Genomic DNA, 23,783 nt, shown 5'->3' with positions numbered 1-23,783 from the left:
ACATTGTATTTTTCAATTATAAGAGATAGTGACCATAGTTTATGCCCTAACAAATTCTGGTGAACAGCTTAAAAATGTTATACCGCAGTTGCGTAGTAACATTGTCTTGGTGCTTACATTGTAACCAAAGGATACTGGGCTCAATGCTCAATAACATGTGTGTATAGGCTAGAAATTCAACATACATGGCTCAAACCCAAACCTGGTAATGAGGGTTGTAGCAATGGGACAAAATTTGGCTTAAACTTTAGGTCCAATTATGTGGCATGCTGTAGGACCTCACCCATGTGGAACAGAACATTGGTCTTATTAAAAGCAGATGCTGCCAGCAGCTGTAAGATTGACCCCAGTATTCATTAGTTATGCTGCTACAAACCTATTGAATAAATAAATAAGGTGATCACTGGGTTGAAGCAAAGTCTCTTGGTCAAAGACCAATTCGCCCATAATGGTAGCAGCTAAGAGCCTTGAAACCTTGTCCCTTGCGTTACAGGTATGCACAGGCATTAACTATTGTGCCATAACGATGGAACACTGCTCTATAACAAATGAACTTACACAGGGACCAAAAAACAGCACTCATGCGCATGCTATAACCCGACAGCTAAAACGATGTTTGCATTTATTGTGTTTTTCACAAGTTAACAACCCAAGTGCAGATGATAGTTTTTCTTCTTTGAATGACAATGAGAAAAAGAAACTTCTCAAAAAGTGCAGAAAATGTTTTGTGTGTTTTATAGCACAATGAACTCACAAATATGTGCTGTTTTTTATGTAAATACGATTAATTGCACTGCTACAAATTGAAAAACTTAGTTTTAGGTTAGCCACCCTATACTTTAGTGTTTTAATCTTTTACATTGCACACATTTAACGAGATACATAAACGCATGTAATTTCAATTTTTCAGTTAATACGATGAAAAAAATAAATAAAAATGTAAAAAGAATAATAGAGAAAGAAAGAAATGAGTAAATGTCATTTAGAATTAAGCATAGCAACTTGTGCTATCAATTGCTGGTTATAAGGAGAATATAGAAAGGTAAAATGCACTTAACATTTTGGAATGTTGAGTAAGGATTTTATGGATAATTTTTATCCAGCGATGAAAAATCTAAAATTTTTAGGGGTAATTTACCGTCTTAATATTTTGGCGTTTGTAAATTATATATAGTTGGGTGGGGGAAGATGGGACACTATTAGCACATAATATCCAAATATCCTGGTCATGTTTTAAACAATTAACAACCGTTTATGAAAGTCGTGAGAAATCTTTGAATGTTCTTTGCATACAACAAAATGATATGAGAAAATAGAATGAAACGGTGTCCCATATTTCCCCACCAAAATATTTTGAAGAACTAATTTATTGATTTTATTGAGATATTACTGCGCTTGCTTTTCCATAGATGCCCCACACTGTTTATAATCCTTCTCTAGCTTTCCAAGCTCCTAACACATCAGCAAACAACTCATTTTCTCCTTTTTTGTTCGCCCTTCTTGGCTGTACTGTACTTGCCCTCTGAAGGTTCCCATTTTGGGCAGGCCTGTTTTGAATCAAGGATTTGCTAACTGGCCGATCTCTGTTCCAGTTAAAAGCGGGTTTTGGGTTCACATTTGTGGGGAATGGTGTGGTAGAGTTATTAGTAGGGTTAGAGTTATATACTGACTGTGTAGTGGACATACTACTATACTGTGAGAATCTATTCGCGTTAAACGGGTTTTGTTGAAACGCTGGGGATTGAAAGTTACTTGAGGTTAGGGGTTGCTGAATACTAGGGTTGCTAACGAGAAAAGGGTTTAATTTCTCTGGGCTTAGTTTGTGGGGCGCGGCGTGCGCTGTGTGCATGTCGAGCAACTTGTCCACAGATGTACTGTTTGTTATGGAAGAGGGTGCAGCTTTTTGTGGCTTAATAGAAGCTGTTGTGTTCTGTGGCACAGCTGGGTTGCCGTCATGGAATTGAACCCAGTTATTGCTGTTTGAGTTCATAGGAGTCGGTTGGTTTGAAGAAAATAAATCTAAACCAAGAAGATCAGCAGATGCAGACGTGGTGTTAGCTGCCTGAAAATCAAAGTTTGAAGTAATTTTTGGTTTAAAAAAATATTACATAAAATTTAATAAACAAATTTAAAATGTATTATTGCATTTTAAGATTTTATATATATTTATTTACTTTATTATAAAGTCTTACTGAAGGAACTGTTGGGTTTAAATAAATCACATGTATCAAAATTTTAGTTTTGGAAAATAAATTTTGCATGGTAGCAAAATCAGAACATTTATATTGTTTCTACAATGTAACAATACCAACCATGCAAAATACAAGATTTTTACTTTTAATTTTTCATTGGTTGTTCCTAAGTTAAAATCCACAACTGAGGATTCTTGCTTCTGATTGGTCAATTTAATTAACTCTGGCTTCTGATTGGTCAATTCTTCTCCAATTAAAATACCACCATCCAATGTGTCAGAGGGTGAAGGGGTAAGGTCCTCGGAAGAATAAACATCATCAAGTTTTGGTTTGATCTTCAGTGATGGACGGGCAATAACATGAGCGGACCTCCGGATTAAAGATGGATTTCTCTGCGGTTTTGGACTGGATAGAAAAATTAAAATTTTTATTCAAATATTTAGGTAATTTTAAGTAATTTTTTCAAAAAATAACACAGGTGTCCCAAGGTAAGCTTAGTGAGGACAGAAAACTTGCGTAGAGCAGAGGGGCAAAACTCATTTGATTATGATTTTTTGTATCAATTCGGACAGCGAAAGCGTGGCTCCTTTTGAACTTGCGAATTTCCAGCAAAAGGTGCCAAAAAGTGTTCTTTTGATATTGTTGCCAGGCATATTATAAGTCAAATATATATATCTTCTTGCATTTTTTTTTTTTTGCAAAGAACTAGATCTTTTTCAACCCATACAAGCGCAATGGCAATTTTCTCAACATAAATGTGAAAGTCATTTTTATACACAATATCATAAAGTAGGTAGCATCCTTTTTCAAAATTGTTTGAAAAAAAAAACATATTTTTACAAAATCTGTACGCTAAACTATTAATAATTCGTTCTACAGAACTATGTTTATTCCCCAAAAAGATATTTTACCTTGGTTTGGTTGAGTTGATTTCACTTTGCGCTGGATTGGTGATTTCTAACACATCTGGTAATTAATGTATAATGTAGGGGTAAGATTGGATATAGTGGGGTAAGACGGGACACTGTTAGCACAAAATATCCTATATTTTCAAATCACAATTTAAACAATTAAGAACACTAATTTTGTTGTGGTAATTAGTTACATAACATAAAACAACTAACAACCAGACAGTTATTTCGAACGGCAAATTCAAAGCAACTAGCTGGTTAATTTTTGACTGGAAATACCTTGGTTAAAGTCCAGCAAGTCTGGCTGTGTTGGTTGTTCTGTAGTTGAAGTCTGCTAAACAAAATATTTTTAATTAATTGGTAAATAGGAAAATGCATTTTTTACTGCATCGGAAATGAAACACTATACATGGCTATTGTTCAGTATAGATAATTTACTTTACTATTGCTATGAGCCCATGACACAGTGGTGACAACGGTTAAAGTTTTTGTTTTATGTATAGTTGTAACTTGTATTAGATTGCTAACCGGCATTTTTGGTCAACTCGGGTCTTGCCAAGTCCTTTAATTTCCCATCTTTGTATTGTATATATATATATATAGTAGGGTGGGGGAAGATGGGACACCTTTAGCACATAATATCTAAATATCCTGATCGTGTTTTAAACAATAACTAACGGTCAATGGGAGTCATGGGCATTTAGTTTTATAATTTCTTGAATGTTCTTTGTTTACTACTAAACGGGGAGAGAAAATAGAGGTAAAAGGTGTCCCGTTTTCCCTCACCCTACTGTATATATATAAATAATAAAATAAAGAAAAAAAAGACAAGATTGCTATTTACCATCTGATCATGTATAGCTCTAACATCATTAAATAATAATAATAGTCTATGTTACTCAATACAAAGTCTGCAGTATAAGATTTATGTTTGTGACATAGGGGTAAAATGTTTATATGTATATGATATTTACTAAACATTACGTTAGTTATATCAATACGTATATATAGTATATATTTCATTAGGTATATATTATGGCTGTGGATTTCCCCTTATTTGTTACCGTTCAGTTTTAACCAGTTGACCGATAACATGGCTGCGAAAGAGGGAAATTAGTCCACCTTAAGTATTAACCATCAAGAGTGCTTGATCGAAGTCACAGCAGTGCTGCCCGCTCTATCTTATCGCAAAGCTACAATCAACGAGATGGACGCACGCTTTCCGTGTAACTAATTCAGAGCTTAATAGAACTGTGTGCCGATGATCTCAAAATTCGGTTAAGGACTCAAACTTTTTGGTAGTCGTTAACCGAATAGGAAAACTTATTTCAACTCACATTGTTCGTGATTCGATCCATCGCAAGGCTCATATCCGACACCAAGTCTACTTCTACATGCTCGAATGCATCCGACATCGAACGCTCAGTTTTTGCTGAGTCGTCCGGAGAAGACATCGATTCGTCATCGAGGTCAAGTGGTCTGTATCGACGGGTGGCGCTAGAAAATAGAAGTTGTTTTTATTTTTTCATTTTTGACATTTTTTATTTCTGTTTTTTTCATTTTTTTAAATCTATTAATAGTGTTTAACTTTTTTCATCAATCAAATTTTTTAGATTTTATAACTTATATATATATTTTATATTTGACAAAAGTTAGGTAAAAAGTATTTTCTTTATTCTTTTAAACTGATTATAAAACTTTACTTTTTAATACAAATTGCAGCAATTTGAGGGTGTTTTGAGCGTGATTTTTAGTTTTGTTACCGAAACAAAATAAACTTGAAAAATTAAATGAAATTTGAAAGAAAAACATGTACGGTGGTGGCGTGACATGCGTGGTCTCATTGTAAAATGAAACAAAAGAAAATTATGATTTATCCACCACACCAAGAATATTCCACCCTAACAGGCAATACATAGAAAAATGAAGAACTAAATTTTTGTAACCAATAACGTTTGAAAGTGTCCGATATATAAAGTAGGGTCGGGGAAGATGGGACAATTTTATTCTATAAATATCCAAATACCCTGATCGTGTGTTAACAATTAACAAAGGGAGTGGTGAGGATATGATTTTATAATATATTGAATGTTTTTTGTTTACTACCAAATTGGACGAGAAAATAGAATGAAAGGGTATCCCATTTTCCCCACCCTACTACTATATAAAGATTTTCACATGGAAAACAATGCCAACATTCACTGAAACATATTTTATTAATATTGCATTTTGCTAACATTTAATAAACAGAAAACAACAAAATGCAATTATTCAGAATGCAGATCAACATTTTTGAAAGATTTTCAAAAATAATCTACAGAATAAATCATAAATTTTTGTGCCCCATAAATGCTACAGAAAGTTAAAACCTGTCAAAAATGCCACCAATCTCTAGTGTTACAGAAGATATGAGAAACAGTACTGTGGCAATTACATGCATTTGCCAAACGCCACAGTGAAATTCGAGGTCTGAATGTGACAACTAAAATTCAAATGCAAATAGACAGTTTCAAAATAAAAGCATAAGCATTCCCACCAAGCAAAAAATTACCGCTGTTTCAATTTAACTGATCTTCTCGCTGGGGCAGGGGGTCTTGGTGGGGGTGGGGGACGGGGCCTTTTATTTCTGTTTCGCACAATTAGGTTGAGGTACAGGGTTAAGCTGGCATATTGTATGTAACGTGTGTTGGTTTATAGATACACCTCATGCTCGCTGGCGAGTTATATAATACACATGTTGGTTTACGTAGACACCTCATTCCCGGTACCGATTTATAGCTTGGGAAATTCATATACGATGTAAAAGTTTTGGATTTTAAACCTTATTCCATTGAAATGGTATAACATAACTAATTATCACACAAAGTGTTGTAATCAAACACATTCTGCTTCCTGTCAAATACTAAGATACTGTAAAATCCAATAAACAAGAAGATTCACTGGATATAATGACGCACCCCATGCTCACTGTCAAGTTATAAAAATTATCGAAATACAATGTACACTTAAAATATGCTAAAGCTATTTTAACTAATTTTCTATTTTTTTTCTTCATATTAAAAAAAAATCTTACCTTAATTCTTCTACCTTAGATGGGTCTGGTGGGGGAGGTCGAGCAGGTGGTCTCGACGGTCGTATCTGTAACATATGGACAGTGGTAAGGCAACGACTAAAACTCATAACATGTGGAGTAAGTAACATTTAAAACATTAAATGCATCCTATAACCGCCAAGCTTCTATGACAGTTAATTTCTTTTATTGTTGCCGCATTAGACAACGCATCCCTTTTGATTTGTTTATTAACGGATGGTTTTCTGTATAACAAAATAAGAACGATTAAATAACGCAACGTTAAAGGAACAACAAAGTACTTACAAACTGTTTGCGGCTATTAATATGATACCATCATTTTGGATTTAATAACTTATACATCTGGAATAGGAAAGAATAATTGGTGAAACGATAAACTTAAAGCGAATATATAAAGCTGGCTGTAAACTAAACGTGCATACTAAACTTAAAGTCAATGCAACTACAACTAAAGGACGTATAGGAAACCAAGGAAGTAAGCCAAACCCGAGTGATGCGGGCGGCGCTGATTGGCTAGACGTTAGAGCACATAAACTTAAAGGCACATAAACTAAAACTTAAACGCACGAACGCAAATACAGCACGCTTCATTGAACTTATATACGATTAACGGTAAATCAAATGCGGGTAACAAAGTAGGTTCGAACTTAAAGTTAACTAAACATATTCACGTATATCTTGCGATAACACACCCGCCCCATTAAGGTCATAAGCTTAATCGAAATATCGCAAGGAAACAGAATACATCATAAAGGAGAAGGAAAGTTTATACGAGATCAGTAGATAACAAACACAACTTTGTTATTGGTCTCTCTAGAGTAGAATGTTGTGTTTTGACGCGAGCGGATCGAACTAGTCCGTGATCGTCTGGAAAAACCGCGATTATGCGACCGATTACCCATGAGCCACGGGGCTGACTGTAATCGATTATTAAGACAATATCGTCCAGTTTTAAGTTCGATTGTACATTGGTCCATTTCGCTCGTTGTTGCAGTAGGGGTAGATATTCTTTCTGCCATCGGCGCCAGAACACATCGGCCAGGTATTGTGTCTGCCTCCATCGCTTTCGACTGAGTGTATCATCCTTATTGAACACTCCCGGTGGTAGGCTTTTCCCTGGTTTCAGTAGCAGGAGATGGTTTGGTGTTAATGCTTCCGCATCACGAACATCATCCGATACGGTGGTTATTGGTCGGTTGTTTAGAATAGCTTCTGCTTCGCACATTAGTGTCAGAAGACTTTCGTCGGTTGTTGTTTGTTCTTTGATCAGCGAAAACAAAATTTTTCGAACGCTTCGAATGACTCTTTCCCACACTCCACCAGAGTGAGATGATGTGGGTGTATTGAACGTCCATTTGATTTTTCTCTGCAATAAAAAATTGTTTATTTGGTAGTGATTCCATTCTTCGATGGATTGTTTCAGCTCACGTTCACCACCGACTAGGTTTGTTCCGTTGTCAGACCTTAGTTCTGTAACATGTCCTCTGCGTGAGATGAAACGTCGTAGCGCTTGAATAAACGAGTTTGTGTCTAGTGTATGGGCTATTTCGAAGTGTACCGCTCGGATTGCAAGACAGGTAAATACGACGCCGTACCTTTTTACTCTGCTCCTTCCTTGTTTTACGAAGAAAGGTCCGAAGTAGTCGACGCCCGCACAGGAGAAAGCCGGCTTGTTTGGTGTAATGCGATCGGTGGGTAGGTCTGCCATTTTTTGATGAAGTGCTTTACCGCTTCTTTTTCGACACGTAAAGCATCTGGACAGGATAGAACGTACGCTTGAATTTGCTCGTAGGATCCAAAATCGTTCTCGAAGGACGCTCAGTACGTGTTCTCTTCCGGAATGGCCCGATACTGTATGTGCGTTTTGAATGAGCAACTTTGCCGTGTGTGAGTTTCGTGGTATAATAATTTGATGCTTAGCATTGTAATTAATCGGGGCCTTGTCAATTCTTCCTCCGACGCACAATAAACCTTCGCGTAGAATGGGGTCCAGTTTGCTTAATGGGCTCGACATCTTGATTGGTCGGTTATTTTCAATGCACGATATTTCATCGGCGAACGTTTGTCTCTGCAGCACCTGGAAGATTGCATTCTCTGCGATAGTCAGTTCTTCCACGGTCATTGCTTCTATTACGGGCTTAGAATTTACTTGAACTGTTGTTGCCGGTAGTTTTAGCTTTGCATTGGATTGTAACCGTCGTTTAAGTCGCAATAACCACGCTATGGTTCTTGTGAATTTGGTCCAGCTAGAGTATTTATTGAAAAGGTGGCGAATCGGATCTTCGTTAATGGGTGCGGTAAGCAAGGCCATGGATATTGGACACCTCTTTACTTCGTCGTCTTCTTCGCTGACATTCAGAAAGTCTGGTTGTGCGGGCCAATTCGTTTCTGATTTCCAGAGGAAATCTGGTCCAGTTAACCATCGTTTGTTGTTAAGGAACTCCTTCGCGTTAAGTCCTCGCGACAGGTCGTCGGCTGGGTTAAGCTTTGTAGGAATATACTTCCATTGATCCACGTTAGTTTTGTCTTTAACTACGGAAATACGATTTGCCACGTATGTGTGAAAGCTCTTGGTTTCGTTTTGTAGATACCGCAGGACCGTCGCACTATCTGTCCAATACACCGACGGCATTGTTAATATGTCGAGACTCTGCTGAAGCATGGAATCGAGGGTGGTGGAGACGGTTGCCGCGGTAAGCTCCAGGCGCGGTATTGTCATCGGCTTAACTGGGGCCAGTCGTGTCTTTGCGCATCCGAAGCTGCAGTGAACTTCTCCTTTACTGTTCACGCATCGTATGTACGAGACGGCACCGTACGCTTCCGTGGACGCGTCTGAAAAATGATGCAGTTGGGCCTGCGTTATTTTACCGAATCCTGCTGGCTTTAGGCAACGGGGTATGTGGAAGTTAGCGAGACCTCGCAGTTCCGCTAACCAGTTCGACCATCGGAGCCTTGCTTTGATTGGAATTGGTTCGTCCCACAGTAGCTTCAGCTTGCATAGCGTTTGCAGAAGGACCTTGGCTGGTTGGACGACCGGGGCGCCAAAGCCTAGAGGATCGTACATTGAATTTACGATGGATAGGATTCCTCGCCGGGTACAAGGTTTGTCCTTTAGACGTATTTTAAAACAAAGGGAATCGCCTTCTACGTTCCACTGGAGGCCAAGGGCTCTCTCGACGGGCAGCGTTTGCTTTTCTAAATCTAGCCCCTTGACGCTACTTGTTTGTTCAGCGTGTGGAATAGCGTTTATGACTTCCCGCGAGTTACTAATCCATTTAGTGATCCGAAATCCGCCTCTCGATAGTAAGTGCTGTAAGTTGTTTACCATGTCGATCGCAGTTGCAGAGTTTGGAAGGGCCTTTAGGCAATCGTCTACATAGAAGTTTCTCTGTACCGTTTCAGCGACGTCCGCTGGATATTCGTCTGCGTGGTCAGAGGCGGTTGTCCTCAAAGCGAAGTTGGCACAACTAGGCGAACAGACCGTTCCGAAGAGGTAGACCGTCATTCTGTAGTCCAGCAATTGTCCGTCCAGGTCACCGTTTTCCCACCAGAGAAAACGAAATAGGTCTCTGTGCTTCTCCGGGACTCGTACCTGATGAAACATTGATTTAATATCTCCCATTATGGCTATATTGTTTTGGCGGAATCGTTGAAGGACCTCAAACAAGGAATTAGTTAGATTGGGTCCAGGTAGAAGGTTATCGTTTAAGGATGTGCCCTTAAACTTAGCAGAGCAGTCGAATACCACTCGAAGCTTCCCTGGTTTCTCGGGATGATAAACTCCATGATGTGGTACGTACCAGGTTGTGCGGTCTGTCGGCTTAATAATTGTAACTTTCTCCGCATATCCGCTATGCAACATGTCGTCGATGGCGGTCTTGTAGTCGCTGAAAAACGTTTGGTTTCGGGTGAACTTACGTTTAAGGCTGTTGGCTCGTTGCTCTGCTTGGGTTCGATTTGGTGGCATTTTTAAGTCGACGTTTTTGAGAGGTGGTGCGATCTCGTAATGGCCATCCGGTAGGTGACGTAGTGAGTTTTTAACCAGGTTCATGAATTGTTGATCGGTTCTAGACAGCTCTTGCTTCGCATTTTGATGACAATCCTGTATATCTGCACACAGAGAACATATATTTTCCGTATGCAGTTTTAAAGAAAATGTTTTTACTGTTGTTGGGCGTTTGCTGGGGCAGTTAAACACCCATCCGATTGACGTTCTTAGCGCGTAATAGTCTTTATCGCTTGCGACGACTTGTTTTGGTTGTAGAATTTTCGGATTGTCGTTTCCAATTAGCAACGTTACTTCCGCGTTTATGTTCGGGATATCGATAAAACTGAATTCCGGGAACATAGCTATGTCGTCCTGATGTGCCATGTCGTCCTTCGTCACAGGTAGTTCTTTGGTTGAATACATAGGGTTAACAGTTATACGTACGTTTTCGTCGAGATCAGCGATTTCCAAGTGTTTTATCAACATGACGGTTTGGTTGCGCAGTTTTCTGTTTATTGTGGTTGTACTTATCCGGATTGGTGGTCCAGTGATACCGAGGTCGGAAAGAAGCGAACTGGTTATGAAGGATGAATTGCTACCTGGATCTAGGAACGCGTGCGTAACGATCGTTTTACCGGAACGCGGGTGACGCACCTTTACTGGGAGAATTGGCAGAAGAGCTCTCATTGGTTTATGCCCTTTGATGGCGGACGTCGTTGTATGGTGGCTCTCGAGACGTATTGGACGTTCTGGCTCTGCATTGTGGAGGTCGGGCGTAGGATGAAGCAGGGTTGTATGGGCTTTAGTGCAACCGGTTTTTTTGCAAGGGTTTATCCGTCGACAGTGGGAAGCCGTATGTCCACGTTGTAGGCAAGCTATGCACAACATTTTCTCAATGACAAATGAAAGACGATCGCTGTAGCATAAGTTTCGAAATTTCCAGCACTGATTAAGGAAATGTGGTGCGTGACACATCTGGCATTCCATATTAGTTACCTCTGTAGCAAAGGACTTGGGGGGTTGAGATGACGTACGTTGAAGGGAAGTGCGTTTCTCGTATCTTGATGGAGTGTACATGTAGTTGGTTGCTTCTCTTGTTTTCTTCGTAACGAAGCTGGCGAGGTGGTCTATACTTATTTCCGTCATTTTAGTAAACAATATATCGTCGGCCACGGATTCCCAGGAGGTTTGCCATTGTGCGGGCAACCGACGTAGTATTTTTTCGATAATGTCCATACTGTCCATTTTATGGAGGTAGTTGATCCCTGCTAATGTACATGTGCATGCCGTGAGTTTTGCGGAGAACTCGATTAACCCATGCTTATCTGTCAAACGCAGGGTAGGTCCGAAAATAACTTTGTCCATACATGCTCTTGCTATCTGGAATTTTTGTCCGAACGTTTGCTGAAGTAGATCTCTTGCCCTTTGGTATCCTTCATTGCGTGGCATGTGTTGGCATCCTTGAACCAGGAGACCGGCACTACCTTTAGTGTATTTGGCGAGAAAGAACAGCTTTTGTTTGTCGTCGGATAGTTTGTTGGCGACTATCGTATCGAACGCGTCTATAAAGTTGCAATATTCTGATGGATCGCCTTCGAACGATGGTGGTTCTTGTGCGGGTAACCTGGAACATAGACTTGTGAGGATGGCGTTGTCGACCGGCGGTGGAGCGGATTCGACTGCTATTGGACGCGTTATTGGTTTTGCTGGGCATGCAAACATGGTTGATGAGGTGTTTGGTGCCCGATGCTTCGTCGATTCGCCCAAATTGTGGGAGTTGTCTTTCAGGCAGCTCATTTCCGCCGCCGTTTCAACGATTTCTGCCTTTAAGAGCAATTCCCGTTTCCGGTGTCTGTACGTAAGCTCTTGCTCCTCCATGCGGCGTTGGCGTGCGAAGTTTTCTGCCTCTATTTGTTGTTTTCGGCTCAATTCCTCTTCCTCGAAATCGAGGCGCAGTTTTATTTGCAACTCTTCCAATCTGTTTAGTTGTTGTTCAGTTTCGGCCCGCGCGATTAGAGCAGCGCGTTTCTCTTCTGTGCTCACCAGCGTGGTCTTTGAAGGTAGGCTGGTGCGACTGTTGGAATGTTGACTGACAGCGTGTGGCGGCTCGTCGACGTCGGAGTTTGACATCCTTTTTAAACGCTGTTTTGTCCGGACTGTTATGTTAGATTGCAGTTCATCGACCGTTTCAGGAGGGTCGGTAAAACTTGCTGCAAGCATTGGTGAATTTGATGCAGCTTCTCCGATTTGGTTTCTTGTTGAATCCATAATGATGGGTCTTCTAAAGGCCAGTTTAAAACTGTATAACCGCCAAGCTTCTATGACAGTTAATTTCTTTTATTGTTGCCGCATTAGACAACGCATCCCTTTTGATTTGTTTATTAACGGATGGTTTTCTGTATAACAAAATAAGAACGATTAAATAACGCAACGTTAAAGGAACAACAAAGTACTTACAAACTGTTTGCGGCTATTAATATGATACCATCATTTTGGATTTAATAACTTATACATCTGGAATAGGAAAGAATAATTGGTGAAACGATAAACTTAAAGCGAATATATAAAGCTGGCTGTAAACTAAACGTGCATACTAAACTTAAAGTCAATGCAACTACAACTAAAGGACGTATAGGAAACCAAGGAAGTAAGCCAAACCCGAGTGATGCGGGCGGCGCTGATTGGCTAGACGTTAGAGCACATAAACTTAAAGGCACATAAACTAAAACTTAAACGCACGAACGCAAATACAGCACGCTTCATTGAACTTATATACGATTAACGGTAAATCAAATGCGGGTAACAAAGTAGGTTCGAACTTAAAGTTAACTAAACATATTCACGTATATCTTGCGATAACACATCCTTTTTTTGTTTTAAAAATAATTATAACATGTAGAATAGGTGACATTAAAACATTAAATGCATCCCTTTTAATGCGACAATTGCAAAATGTCTGGCGCCATGACACAGTTGATAAGCATGCCTGGCTCTAACCCAGAGGTAATGGGTTTTAGGGTCATTGCTACCATTGGGGTGTATGTGTCCTTTGTCAAGACACTTAACGGCAATTGCTTCAACCTAGTGGTCACTAATGGGTTGTCCAAATTATCAGTCATACATAAAAAATCTCCCAAAAAAATAATTCACCCACAAAGTAACATACATGGTAACTCGAAGCTGGCACGAGGTTTTTAAACCTGTGTGATAACAGCTGTCGTTTTCTGGCCACGCGAGGATAAAAAATAACTCACCCACAAAGTAACATACATGGTAACTCGAAGCTGGCACGAGGTTTTTAAACCTGTGTGATAACAGCTGTCGTTTTCTGGCCACGCGAGGATAAGTAAGTTACATTTATTCATTCAGCCATACTAACAAAACAATCACCCAAAAATTAAAGCAAGATACATTCAGTATGGAGAACAAAAAAAACAAACATTTTTTTCTTTTTGTGTTCTGCAGACTTGTTGGCAAGAAAATGTATAGGCTAGATATCTTTGAAATAAAGAATAAGTAGTAAATCAGTACATTATAACTTACCCTTTTGGGTGCTTCTTCCAGAGTTTTTTGTTCTTTGGTTGGGCTTATTATTGTTTTGTCAGGTTGTTTAAGAGCATTTTGAAAAGCTTTCATGTTCCCTTTAGCCTGAAAAGTTTTATTTTATTTTGCTGCGTTTGCCAGATTTTAGCAGCAAAAAAAATATAAAGTATAGTCGAAAAAAATGGGTCATTGTTAGCACATAATATCCAAATATCTTGATCATGTTTTAAACAATTAATAACGGTTTATGGGAGTCGTGAGGATATGGTTTCATATTTCTTTGAATGTTCTTTGTTTACTACCAAATGGGTTGAAAAAGGGGAATGAGAGTGTCCCATCTCCCCCCCCCCCCTAGTGTATTTAAGCAACATTAATTCCCTGTGCATAAGATGTTTTATGGGAGGATATTTTTAGGGCTTTATGCATTTTTTTAATAAGTTAAGAATGGTATTGGGTAATATACTCACTTTGCGCTTAAACTGCATAAAAAGCTCATTTCCTCCTTTCTGAAATAAAAAGTCTTCATTAATTGGAAGCCATAAATTGACATACTTTATAAAAATAGGTAAATTTTAAAAAACACCCAATTTTTTTTGAGGAAATATTAAATAAAACAGAAACAAAAATCCACTCAATTAAAAAAACAACAAAAAAATTTAAATATTTTTATCTCAATAAAATAATTATAATATTTAACCTTTGCTGCATTAACCCATTCCTTGTAAGTTTCACTGCTGTTTCCTTTTGCAGCATCCACAATATTGACTTCGTTTTCAAACACGTCCCGAAAACCAATGCCCGCATTCAGCATATCAAGTCTACCATCCACAAACTGCTTGAAAGTTTGAAGTTGGACCAGCATACGTGCGTACTCACGACCAGAAGAGGTTCTAGAAAAAAGAAAATGTTAGAATTTTTTTTTCTAAATTTTAGAGAAAAAATTTAGACATATTTTTTAAAGCAAATCTGGTCATACTGCGGAAGCAAGTTAGTTTCTGACGCAAAATGGTGTTGGGGTAATGAGCTAAACCTGACCTAGATCCTCGGTTTTGAAGGACCTCACCTATATAGAATTTAGTTATACAACTTGGTAAAAAAGTTTAATTTAAAACATTTTTTTATTTAAATAATTTTTTTTTTAAATTTGCACCTTATTTTCATTAAAAATTAAAAAAAATTGTAAAGTATAGGCTACAATTGTAACTTACTTGTACGACTCTATGAATGCATCCTCGTCAAACACAATTGCTTCACCAGGTCGAAACTTTAAACCATCACGATACCCTCCAATAAGTCTCGCTTGTGCCCGCAGAAACGCCATCGATAGGTTGGTGCCGACCATCACTGTTGGTTTTCTTAGCAACGATTTTAAAAACGACATCTGTATAAAGAAAAATTGTAATATTTTTTTATACAAATGTAGTTTTATGTGATATTTTAATACATAGGGCTTAAAGTATTAGTGTGGCAATAAATCAAACTGTATATCTGCAGTATAAAAGAGCAAAAGGTGTGACATTTTAAAACTTAAAGCATGAAGTATCATTCTGGCTGGAACAAATTGTATATATGTATTAGAACAAGCCAAATGGGGGATATTTTAAAGGTACAAATTAGCAGTCTGAGAAATTAACAAATTGTATATCTGTAAAATGAAAAAGCAAAATATGTAGTATTTAAAAACTTGAAGCCTGAATTATTACAGTGAAACAAACGAATTATTATAGTAAAACAAATTTTATATATATATATTGTATGGCCTATAAAAAAAACAAAAAAAGGGGAAAAGTAGTATTTATTATTTTAAAATAACTTAAACAAATGGTTTGTACTTACACTATTAAAAACCAACTATCAAAATTTAGTCATTCAAAAGTAATTTAAATGTATATAATATATACATTATGCAGTAAGTATTGGATTATTATATGACTTTAGGTTCCTAAGTTTATTGGTAAAATGAATGAATGAATGAATGTAACTTACTTTATCCTCGCGTGGCCGGAAAACGACAGTCGTTATCACACGGGTTTAACACCTCGTGCCAGCTTACGAGTTACCATGTACGTTACTTTGTGAGTGATTTTTTTGGGGATTTTTTCATTTTTTTTATGTATGGCTGATAATTTGGACAACCCATTAGTGACCACTGGGTTGGAGCCTAGTGGTCACTAATTAAGTGTCTTGCCCAAGGACACATGCGCCCACAATGGTAGCAGCGTCGAGCCTTGAACCCATTACCTATTGGTTACAAGCAGGCGCGCTAACCACTACGCCACGGCGCCGGACTAAAATATATTCAGTAGTTTCATTTCCTGTCCACGTTTTGCTACTATGACATCATAATGCTTCTGTGTTATATGTCACTTGATGTATCGGGAGATTTTAACGATTTTAGGAAATTTGACTGTGAGTGTTATGTAAGAAATTACACCATGCTAAACATAGATAAATAGAAAATTATGAAATATTTGTAACCAAAATGTATGGACGTGTCTGACTTTTTAATATTTAAAGCAATATACAAACAATGCTAACATTCAAAAACATACTATTTTTATTTTTTTTATTTATAATACCTTGTGGTAACATTTAATAAAACAGATAAAAACAAAATGAAATCATGCAGATCAACATTTTTGAAAGTTTTAAAAAGATAATCTACAGAATAAATCTGAAATTTCTGTGCCACATAAATTTGTCCGAAAGTTAAGTACGTGGAAAAATTCACCAAACTAATAACTACGGACATGTCTGACAACTATAAATGCATGGAAAACATTAAAACTCTAAAAAAATATTTTTTTTACTTACTACATCACTAGGCATGCGTTCCATATCCTCGTGAACGCTTTCGATTTCTTCCTTGTCTATATCCGCCACTATGATGTCACAATCCATCGCTATCATATCTCGGACCTTGGGCATCAAAGAAGAGTGGACACCGACCAAATATGGCATTGGGGCTCTGGGGGAAGATTTTAAGGGTTAGAAAAGAATTTCGTAACTTGCGGCCATTTTCTGTCTTTTTTAGAATTGATCTTGTCTTTTTTTTGCTTTTTTTTTAGGGGAAATTGCCAGTGGTGAACACAAAAAGTTCGATACTCTAGAAATAGGCAGTGACAGTACTATAAATGGTATAAGTCAACATGAGTAAAATCCTGTTCACTAGAATATCACAGATTAGCGGAATTCGAGTCTATATTTTCTCAGAAAATGTTTTTTTTTTTCATTTTTTCCACAAAAGCAAAACATCTCTAACAATTTTAACTTCCTGTTTCTAATGCTTCTCATTTCTCTTATAGGTCATCTTTTTTTACTTAACTACTTCTTTTCAAATATAAGCTTTCAAGCAATTTTACCCATTAACTACTCCAAACCAGTAGAAAAAAAAAGGGGGGGGGGTAAAATTTTGAACTACCTGTATATTTACCTTAAACCAGTAGAACAAATTACCCGTAAACCAGCAAAAAAAGGGGCCTAAAATGACCATAAATTCAGGGGTAAATAAAATATTCCTATATTGGTACATAGTCTACCTACTATGGTACGTACTTACAGGCAATAGTCAACCAGATGGGCCGGCATAACAGGGATAAATATATGTTGCCAGTGTAGGGGACGTAACAGAGCTTCTGCACCATGTACACACGATGTCAGCTGTGAAACATATTTCAATTATTTAAATGGATAAATAATAATTTTTTGGCTTATTTGTTCTTTTTTTTCGCAGCCATTTGCATACATAAAAATAACATCCAGAATTTTTTCATTTAATATGCAGTATGCACATCATATTTTGCCTAAACAACAATACAGAGCGTGTTTGCCACAGAATTTCTGATAAAATACTGATAATACCATCAAATAAAATTTAAAATAAAGGTTTAAAGATTTAAAACACAGTTACTTTTTACATTGGACTCCTACTGTATAGGCTTTTTAGCAACAAAATAATATAACTGCCCAACAGGGCCAATTCTTTCTTTCTGTTACTCTGACTAGGTACTTGCATCATAGACAAAATGACACTATTTCGACGCCCGGTAGATAACTGTGTCTTTGGCAAGACACTAAATAGGCTGTAGCACCCATGGTTTTAAGGTAATGGGCCAACTCTGGCCTAAATCTCAGGTCCCATAGCATGCCATGCTGTAGGACCTTACCCTTGTAGAATGACGTATATAAAATAAGTTTGGGCATTAAAACATAAAATTTTACTCACAGTGCTTAGATTGGTTGAAGTAAATATAACCCTTCGTTCAAACATTAAACTGGTGAACATATCCATCATAAAACCAGTGTTAACATTCGAATAATATTCCGAAAGGTTTCGCTGGGTAATAAAATAAAACAAAATAACAATACCAAAATAAAAATAATTTAATTTGTCTTTTCGATTACCGTAGCGAAGATTTAGAAATATTTTAAACGAAAAGACAGAATATAGTGACAAAACAACAGTTGTTAAAACACACTGGTTTAGTCAAATAGACTGATTTAGTCATAAAGTAAATATTTGAGTCTTATTAACTTAGAAGAGTCAAGTATTATGCATACTAGATAGTTAGATACTACATAGTATCTTAGGCGCCAAACTTTTTTAAAATACAGTTACTTTGTAGGTGAATATTTTTCGAATTTATTTTTTTTTTTATGTATGGCAGATAATTTGAACAACCCATTAGTGACCACTGGGTTGGACCAAGATAAGGAAAGCTATTTGAGGTAAAAAAGATGATTAACAAACATTACGTTTTCTGGGATTGAAGATAAAGCTGTCATGTCAGGAGCTGTGAAAACCAAAGTCTGAAACAAATAACAAACTTTATGTATTGTAAATTATACTCAGAAATTCAGAATTGTGTATGGGGTATCAAGAAGCATATAAATATAAAGTTTTTTGAAATAGCCACATAACTCTTTTAAAATAAAAGTCAACTTTAAGTAATGGAAAACAATGCTTAAAAGCATTGCTCTAAAAAGGTCATTAGTAAAAAAATGCTTTTTGGATATTTTTTTTATGTTACAGCTATTATATTTCATTCTATTTTTCAGTAATCCAAAATTGGGAACATATAATATAGCCTATACAATAAATGTTTAAGGATCTGGTGCTATGAAATGTAACTGAGAAAAGTCTGTAATATTAAGTCCAATCATATGTGTAATAAAAGAATTATATTTTCTACAATAACATTGTCAGCCTCTAATTCAAATAGAATCAAAGGTTTTATTTGAATAAAAGACTGTTTATGCCATTTATGCGAATTATTAATTATATATATATATTTTAATACACAATTGGATTAGAAAACCTTACTGTATTCCTTTACACAAGAATCGTTTAACTATATGAGCACCAGATCAGGGTCAGAACCACGAGATTTATTAACAAAAATCTAGAAATTTCCACTTACTTCATTTATTCTGAAGGTTTGCAATGAAGAAGGAACTGGTTCATTATAAAGGTTCTGTATCATAGTCATGAGAGCATCATGTTGGTTTTGTGTCCGTAACTCACATACAAAATTCAACATTTTATAGAAGATTTCAAACCATGGCATAAAGCTGTGAAATATAATATGATTATTATGAGGGATTTGTTTAACTTTTTTTAATTGGTAACTTTTGGGGTTACTGTTGTTAAACATGGGTGACCTTACAAATATAGGGGACAGGGGTGATAATTGTCAAACATGGGGAACCTCATTAAAGCTGCCAAAACGCGACTGCTAAAAACCTTTTTAGGCACTTTTTAGCATTTTTTAGGTGTTTTTACCTTGGATTGGGGTTTACAGATAAATAAACTAACATACCATACAGAGAAAACACATATATAACGTTTTATATATCCTTTAAACAGTAAATAATAATGCAAACTATTGAAAGACCTATTTGTAGACCTAATCTGTGCAGTACCTACTACTATCATACTTCTATACAAATAATTATGTAAACAAAATGACACATGTATGATATACAGCAGTAAGATACAGCTCTCTGTGTGGGTGGTGCCATTACTTACTATAAATATTGAAACAAAAATGCATAAAATAGGACTTAGAAAGCCATTTTACTACTCTAAAAAAAGAAATAAAAATTCAAGTACGAGATAATAGAATTTATATATATATATATATATATACAGTACTGTTTAAATGAAATAAAAGTAAATACACACCTCAATAAGCAGTAGCACTTTGTAGCATTGTTGGTGAGCTTACAAAAACCAAATCTATGTTTTCCTTCTATGTCAGTGAGGATAAAGGTGTAATGGTTTGAGTTCTTTTTAAGCGGACTTCTGAACAAAATATGGCAAAATTAAGAGTTGTTCAGGCATTATATAAGTAACATTCGCACACTTAGACAGTAGGGTATGGAAAGATGGGACACATTTTCAGTCTATTTTCTCATCACATTTGGTAGTAAACAAAAAAACATTCAAAGAATTATTATGCTGTATTCTCAGGACTTTCTTAGATCGTTGTTAATTGTTTAAAATACGATCAGGATACTTGGATATTATTTGCTGAAGGTGTCCCATCTTCTCTCCCCCTACTATATTATAATGGAACTTACTCATTGGCTGATGGGTCAAAAGGAAAGCAAAATAACAAGGACTGTTGAATTATTTCCTGGGAATGTAAAAACTTATTAAAACCCACACACAAAAGAATGCCTTCAGTACATTGCACCAAAAGGAAGTTTATATCTGTAATAATACTTAGGCCTATGCTAATTTTCCAAGACTAACTTTAGGCATAAAAATGTTTAGATTTTACTGCATTTTTTATAAAACAATGGTTTTTAAATTTACATGATTTAAACTTGAGTAAAAGCTCTTGAAAAGTGGGTTAAGCAACAACAACAGTGGAAATTTCTTCACTGTATGGTAAAAACAGATTGGCACAAAATGCTCACTGTATTATATAGAAATGCTCCTAACCACTTAATTTATTAATATGGACTAAAAATTTAACACATCCGTAGATCAGTTAATGGAATATTAGAAATACATGTTTATAAAGAGACCAATTAATACACAAGAACTAAATGTTAGTATATAATATAACATATAGCAGTTTTAAAATGTATTAAAATTCAATTTACTTACTTTATCTTGAAATTCACTAGGAAAAATAAGTTCAGTTGCAGGGCCTGTCGAAATAAGATAGCTTGTACCAATATATGATAGTAGAAATTAAAACAGAAATGTAGAAAATAAGGTAGTACTAGTATGGTACATTTGCCCACTCTACTAAAAAAAAACATGTATATGTGTAGTATATATGTATACCTATACAGATATACATTTAAAAGCTATTTAAAACCGCAAAATTGCCATGCTATGATTTATGCTATGTTTAAATATAATAAATATATATATATATATACTTGACAACAGAGTGAGAAAATACATTTTACCGCTCCATGCTTGTAACAGTTGAACAAATATTATATATGAACGGTATAGTTACCATTTTCTTCAGCATTTCGTTCAACGATTAAGAAGCAATCAAATATCTTTGTGGCGTCATCTCTAAAATATTACTAAGTTAGTCAGATAGATATATGGGACCATAGCCTATGGTGGTCTATAGTTAGTTAACTATGAACTATATTCTATCTAACATGGGTATACAGGGTATGCAGTCATGAAACATTAAACAACGTTAAAACAACTAATCTGGTTAGTGGTTAGGCATAGTCAAATGGGTGGTAGTATACTAGTATTATCAATTAAAAGTAATAACATAGGATCCAAGAGAACTAAAGTTTTCCTAAAGATAGGCGCCTATGACACCGACAAATAAAATATTTGTATTTTGATCTAAATAATTGTAAAGTCCGTAACTACGTATGAAGCGAAAACGGCCAATGTGAAACTTATAGTTATACTTATAGTTATAGAACGACGTTACGAAACATTTTCTGTCGAAAGTCCCACAAATACAAGGATAATTGTTTTAACAACTATTATTTTTATAAAATTGTTGATGTACTTCAAGAGATGACGTATGATGACGTTAACAGACCATGTATCGAATTCTGTAATTAGATTCAAATACAAAAGAAATTAAATCGCATGGCATCGAAATTCTGATTTGTACATTTTTAGACGCAGTTGTATTCTGTAAAACTGAATTCATGGTCAAGTCATGCCCTTTTCGCCACAATACATCAGTCATAATATGACTAAAGTACCGTTAGTAGGCTGCTATTTTTAATACCAGTTTTTGACGAAATCTCCTGTGTGCAAGAAGGTTATTTTTTGACTGAGGGCGTGCTATTATAAAAAATCAGCATGAAAAGCTCTTACATTTTAAAGGGCCTAAACACACCCCACGTCACTTTTATTTTTTATGGTAAATTCATAAAGCGACCGTTTTATTGATTCCAAAAATACTTTGCTTATTAAAATTGGTCCAGTATAGGCGGAGATATTCGTCCTCAAACAGTGATCTCTAGCGCTATCTTTTTTTTACTACGAGCTCCGTGATTGTGACATAGGAACGTACTAGTCACGTGACTGATTCATTCGTAAAAGCGAAACCTGCGTTTTTTTTGTGCTTTTTTGCGTTTTTTTTGTTCTCTCGTTTTTCGCTGAAAACACTGCCTCTCGCCTTTCTGAATGAGAGCGGCCACGCTTTAACAATTTTGTGACGTGTTTGTCACGTGTGTAGTACACTTCTCAATTTTTTTCGCCACGCAACTTTCAAATCAGTTTTTTGAATTTCACGGTGTTTGAGCTGGAATATCTTTGGTTATACAGAACCGATTAAAACAAGTAAGGTGTCGTTGGAATTAGAAAAACACACTCTATCGATTAAAGCGAAGTACATTTGGGGTGTGTTTAGGCCCTTTAAGCCACGTTAGGATATCCTACTTAATTTATTACGTATTTTTTTAATTGTTTGATTAATTGGCGTGCGTAGGACAGATTATAGCGTGCATAACCAAAAGTTTGTAAACAAAATCGCTCGTGCACCTGTCATACTCTGCACTCTGCAGACTGGCATTTAAAGCCACAAGGAACAATAACCCCGAAATTAATATTACATTCATTTGGAAGTTGAATGAATGAATGAAATTTATTTCGTCTCTTCGGTCACCATGGCGAAGAACAAGAGAGTTGACAAAAGCGAAAAGACAGGTAGTAACGGTAAAACAACAGTTGTTAAAACACGCTTATTGACAACTGTTGTTTTACCGTTACTACCTGTCTTTTCGCTTTTGTCAACTCTCTTGTTCTTCGCTATCGTGACCGAAGAGACGAAATAAATTTCATTCATTGTTGGAACATCACAGCTCACAGGGCAAACAGCCACCTGTTTATCTTAGGACTAGCTTATACTATTGAGTGGGCCTATCATAATAATAATGTAAAATAACAATAAGTCTATAAAAATATTACAGGTTGTATTCACTAGGCTATAATTTAATATATTTGATTCTATTGTTATTCTAAACAGCATAAAACAATTCAAAGATATGTAACGGTCGAATCTGTGCTGCATTAAAATGGCATATAATTTGTATTATAATATATATTATAGGCCTATAATAATGCTTTTTGTTTATAAATTTTATAGACTACAAAAAAAAATTAATTGATCCTACATTTGAAGTAAACAATAACCTAATTAATAAAAGCAACCCATTGTGCAGAAAATTGCAGAAGTTGAGCACCAGTGGCATTGCACTGCAGGTGTTGGGCTAATGAGCCAAATCTGATCTAAATCCTTGACAAGGACTTTACCCACTTCACTAGTGCATAAAAGAATAAAACCCATCTTACCCCGAACTACTATGGCCTAAATAACTTATGTTTTACCTAAGTCGTGATCCAAGTGAAGTTTCAGTGATATGCTTTTCTTTTGCCATTCTGTTGTTGTACCACTTCTAATTAGCACCAATAAATATATGAAAATTAAATCAGCTAGGTGGATGTGACCACCTTATAAAAGCAAACATCATTTTTGTCTGATAATAAACAGTTTATGCTGGTATACGTCATACGGAATCACACACACATGAATGTATACATAAGGTAT

The 23,783-nt window shown here is 36.2% G+C and overlaps 1 protein-coding gene across 12 annotated transcripts; it reads right to left on the bottom strand.

Annotated features, from left to right (window-relative positions):
* Nucleotides 1–605: 605 nt before the first annotated feature.
* On the bottom strand, nt 606–23,780 carry LOC149741544 (DENN domain-containing protein 1A-like). Of its 12 annotated transcripts, XM_089891589.1 has the most exons (22): nt 23,564–23,780; nt 21,207–21,268; nt 20,843–20,886; nt 20,308–20,363; nt 19,910–20,029; nt 19,146–19,296; nt 18,481–18,534; nt 17,951–18,061; nt 17,285–17,385; nt 16,540–16,693; nt 14,934–15,106; nt 14,423–14,615; nt 14,193–14,231; nt 13,726–13,830; nt 6,177–6,241; nt 5,655–5,729; nt 4,441–4,600; nt 3,383–3,437; nt 3,104–3,158; nt 2,437–2,597; nt 2,336–2,406; nt 606–2,062 (listed from the first exon to the last, which is right to left on the bottom strand). In XM_089891589.1, the coding sequence occupies exons 1-22, from the start codon at nt 23,611–23,613 to the stop codon at nt 1,424–1,426; spliced, it is 2,694 nt and encodes an 897-aa protein (XP_089747715.1). In that variant the 5' UTR covers nt 23,614–23,780; the 3' UTR covers nt 606–1,423. The 12 variants fall into 12 exon arrangements, 10 of the variants coding, with proteins under 10 accessions (XP_089747715.1, XP_089747691.1, XP_089747698.1 ...); XM_089891565.1 differs by having other exon boundaries at nt 2,336–2,597; XM_089891572.1 differs by having other exon boundaries at nt 2,336–2,597; nt 3,383–3,434.
* Nucleotides 23,781–23,783: the final 3 nt, after the last annotated feature.

The sequence above is a fragment of the Ciona robusta genome, chromosome 1, assembly GCF_009617815.1.
Source record: "Ciona robusta chromosome 1, ASM961781v2".
NCBI lineage: Eukaryota > Metazoa > Chordata > Ascidiacea > Phlebobranchia > Cionidae > Ciona > Ciona robusta.
The sequence above is the reverse complement of the archived record's forward strand: the minus strand, read 5'-3'. Positions and strand labels throughout refer to the sequence as shown.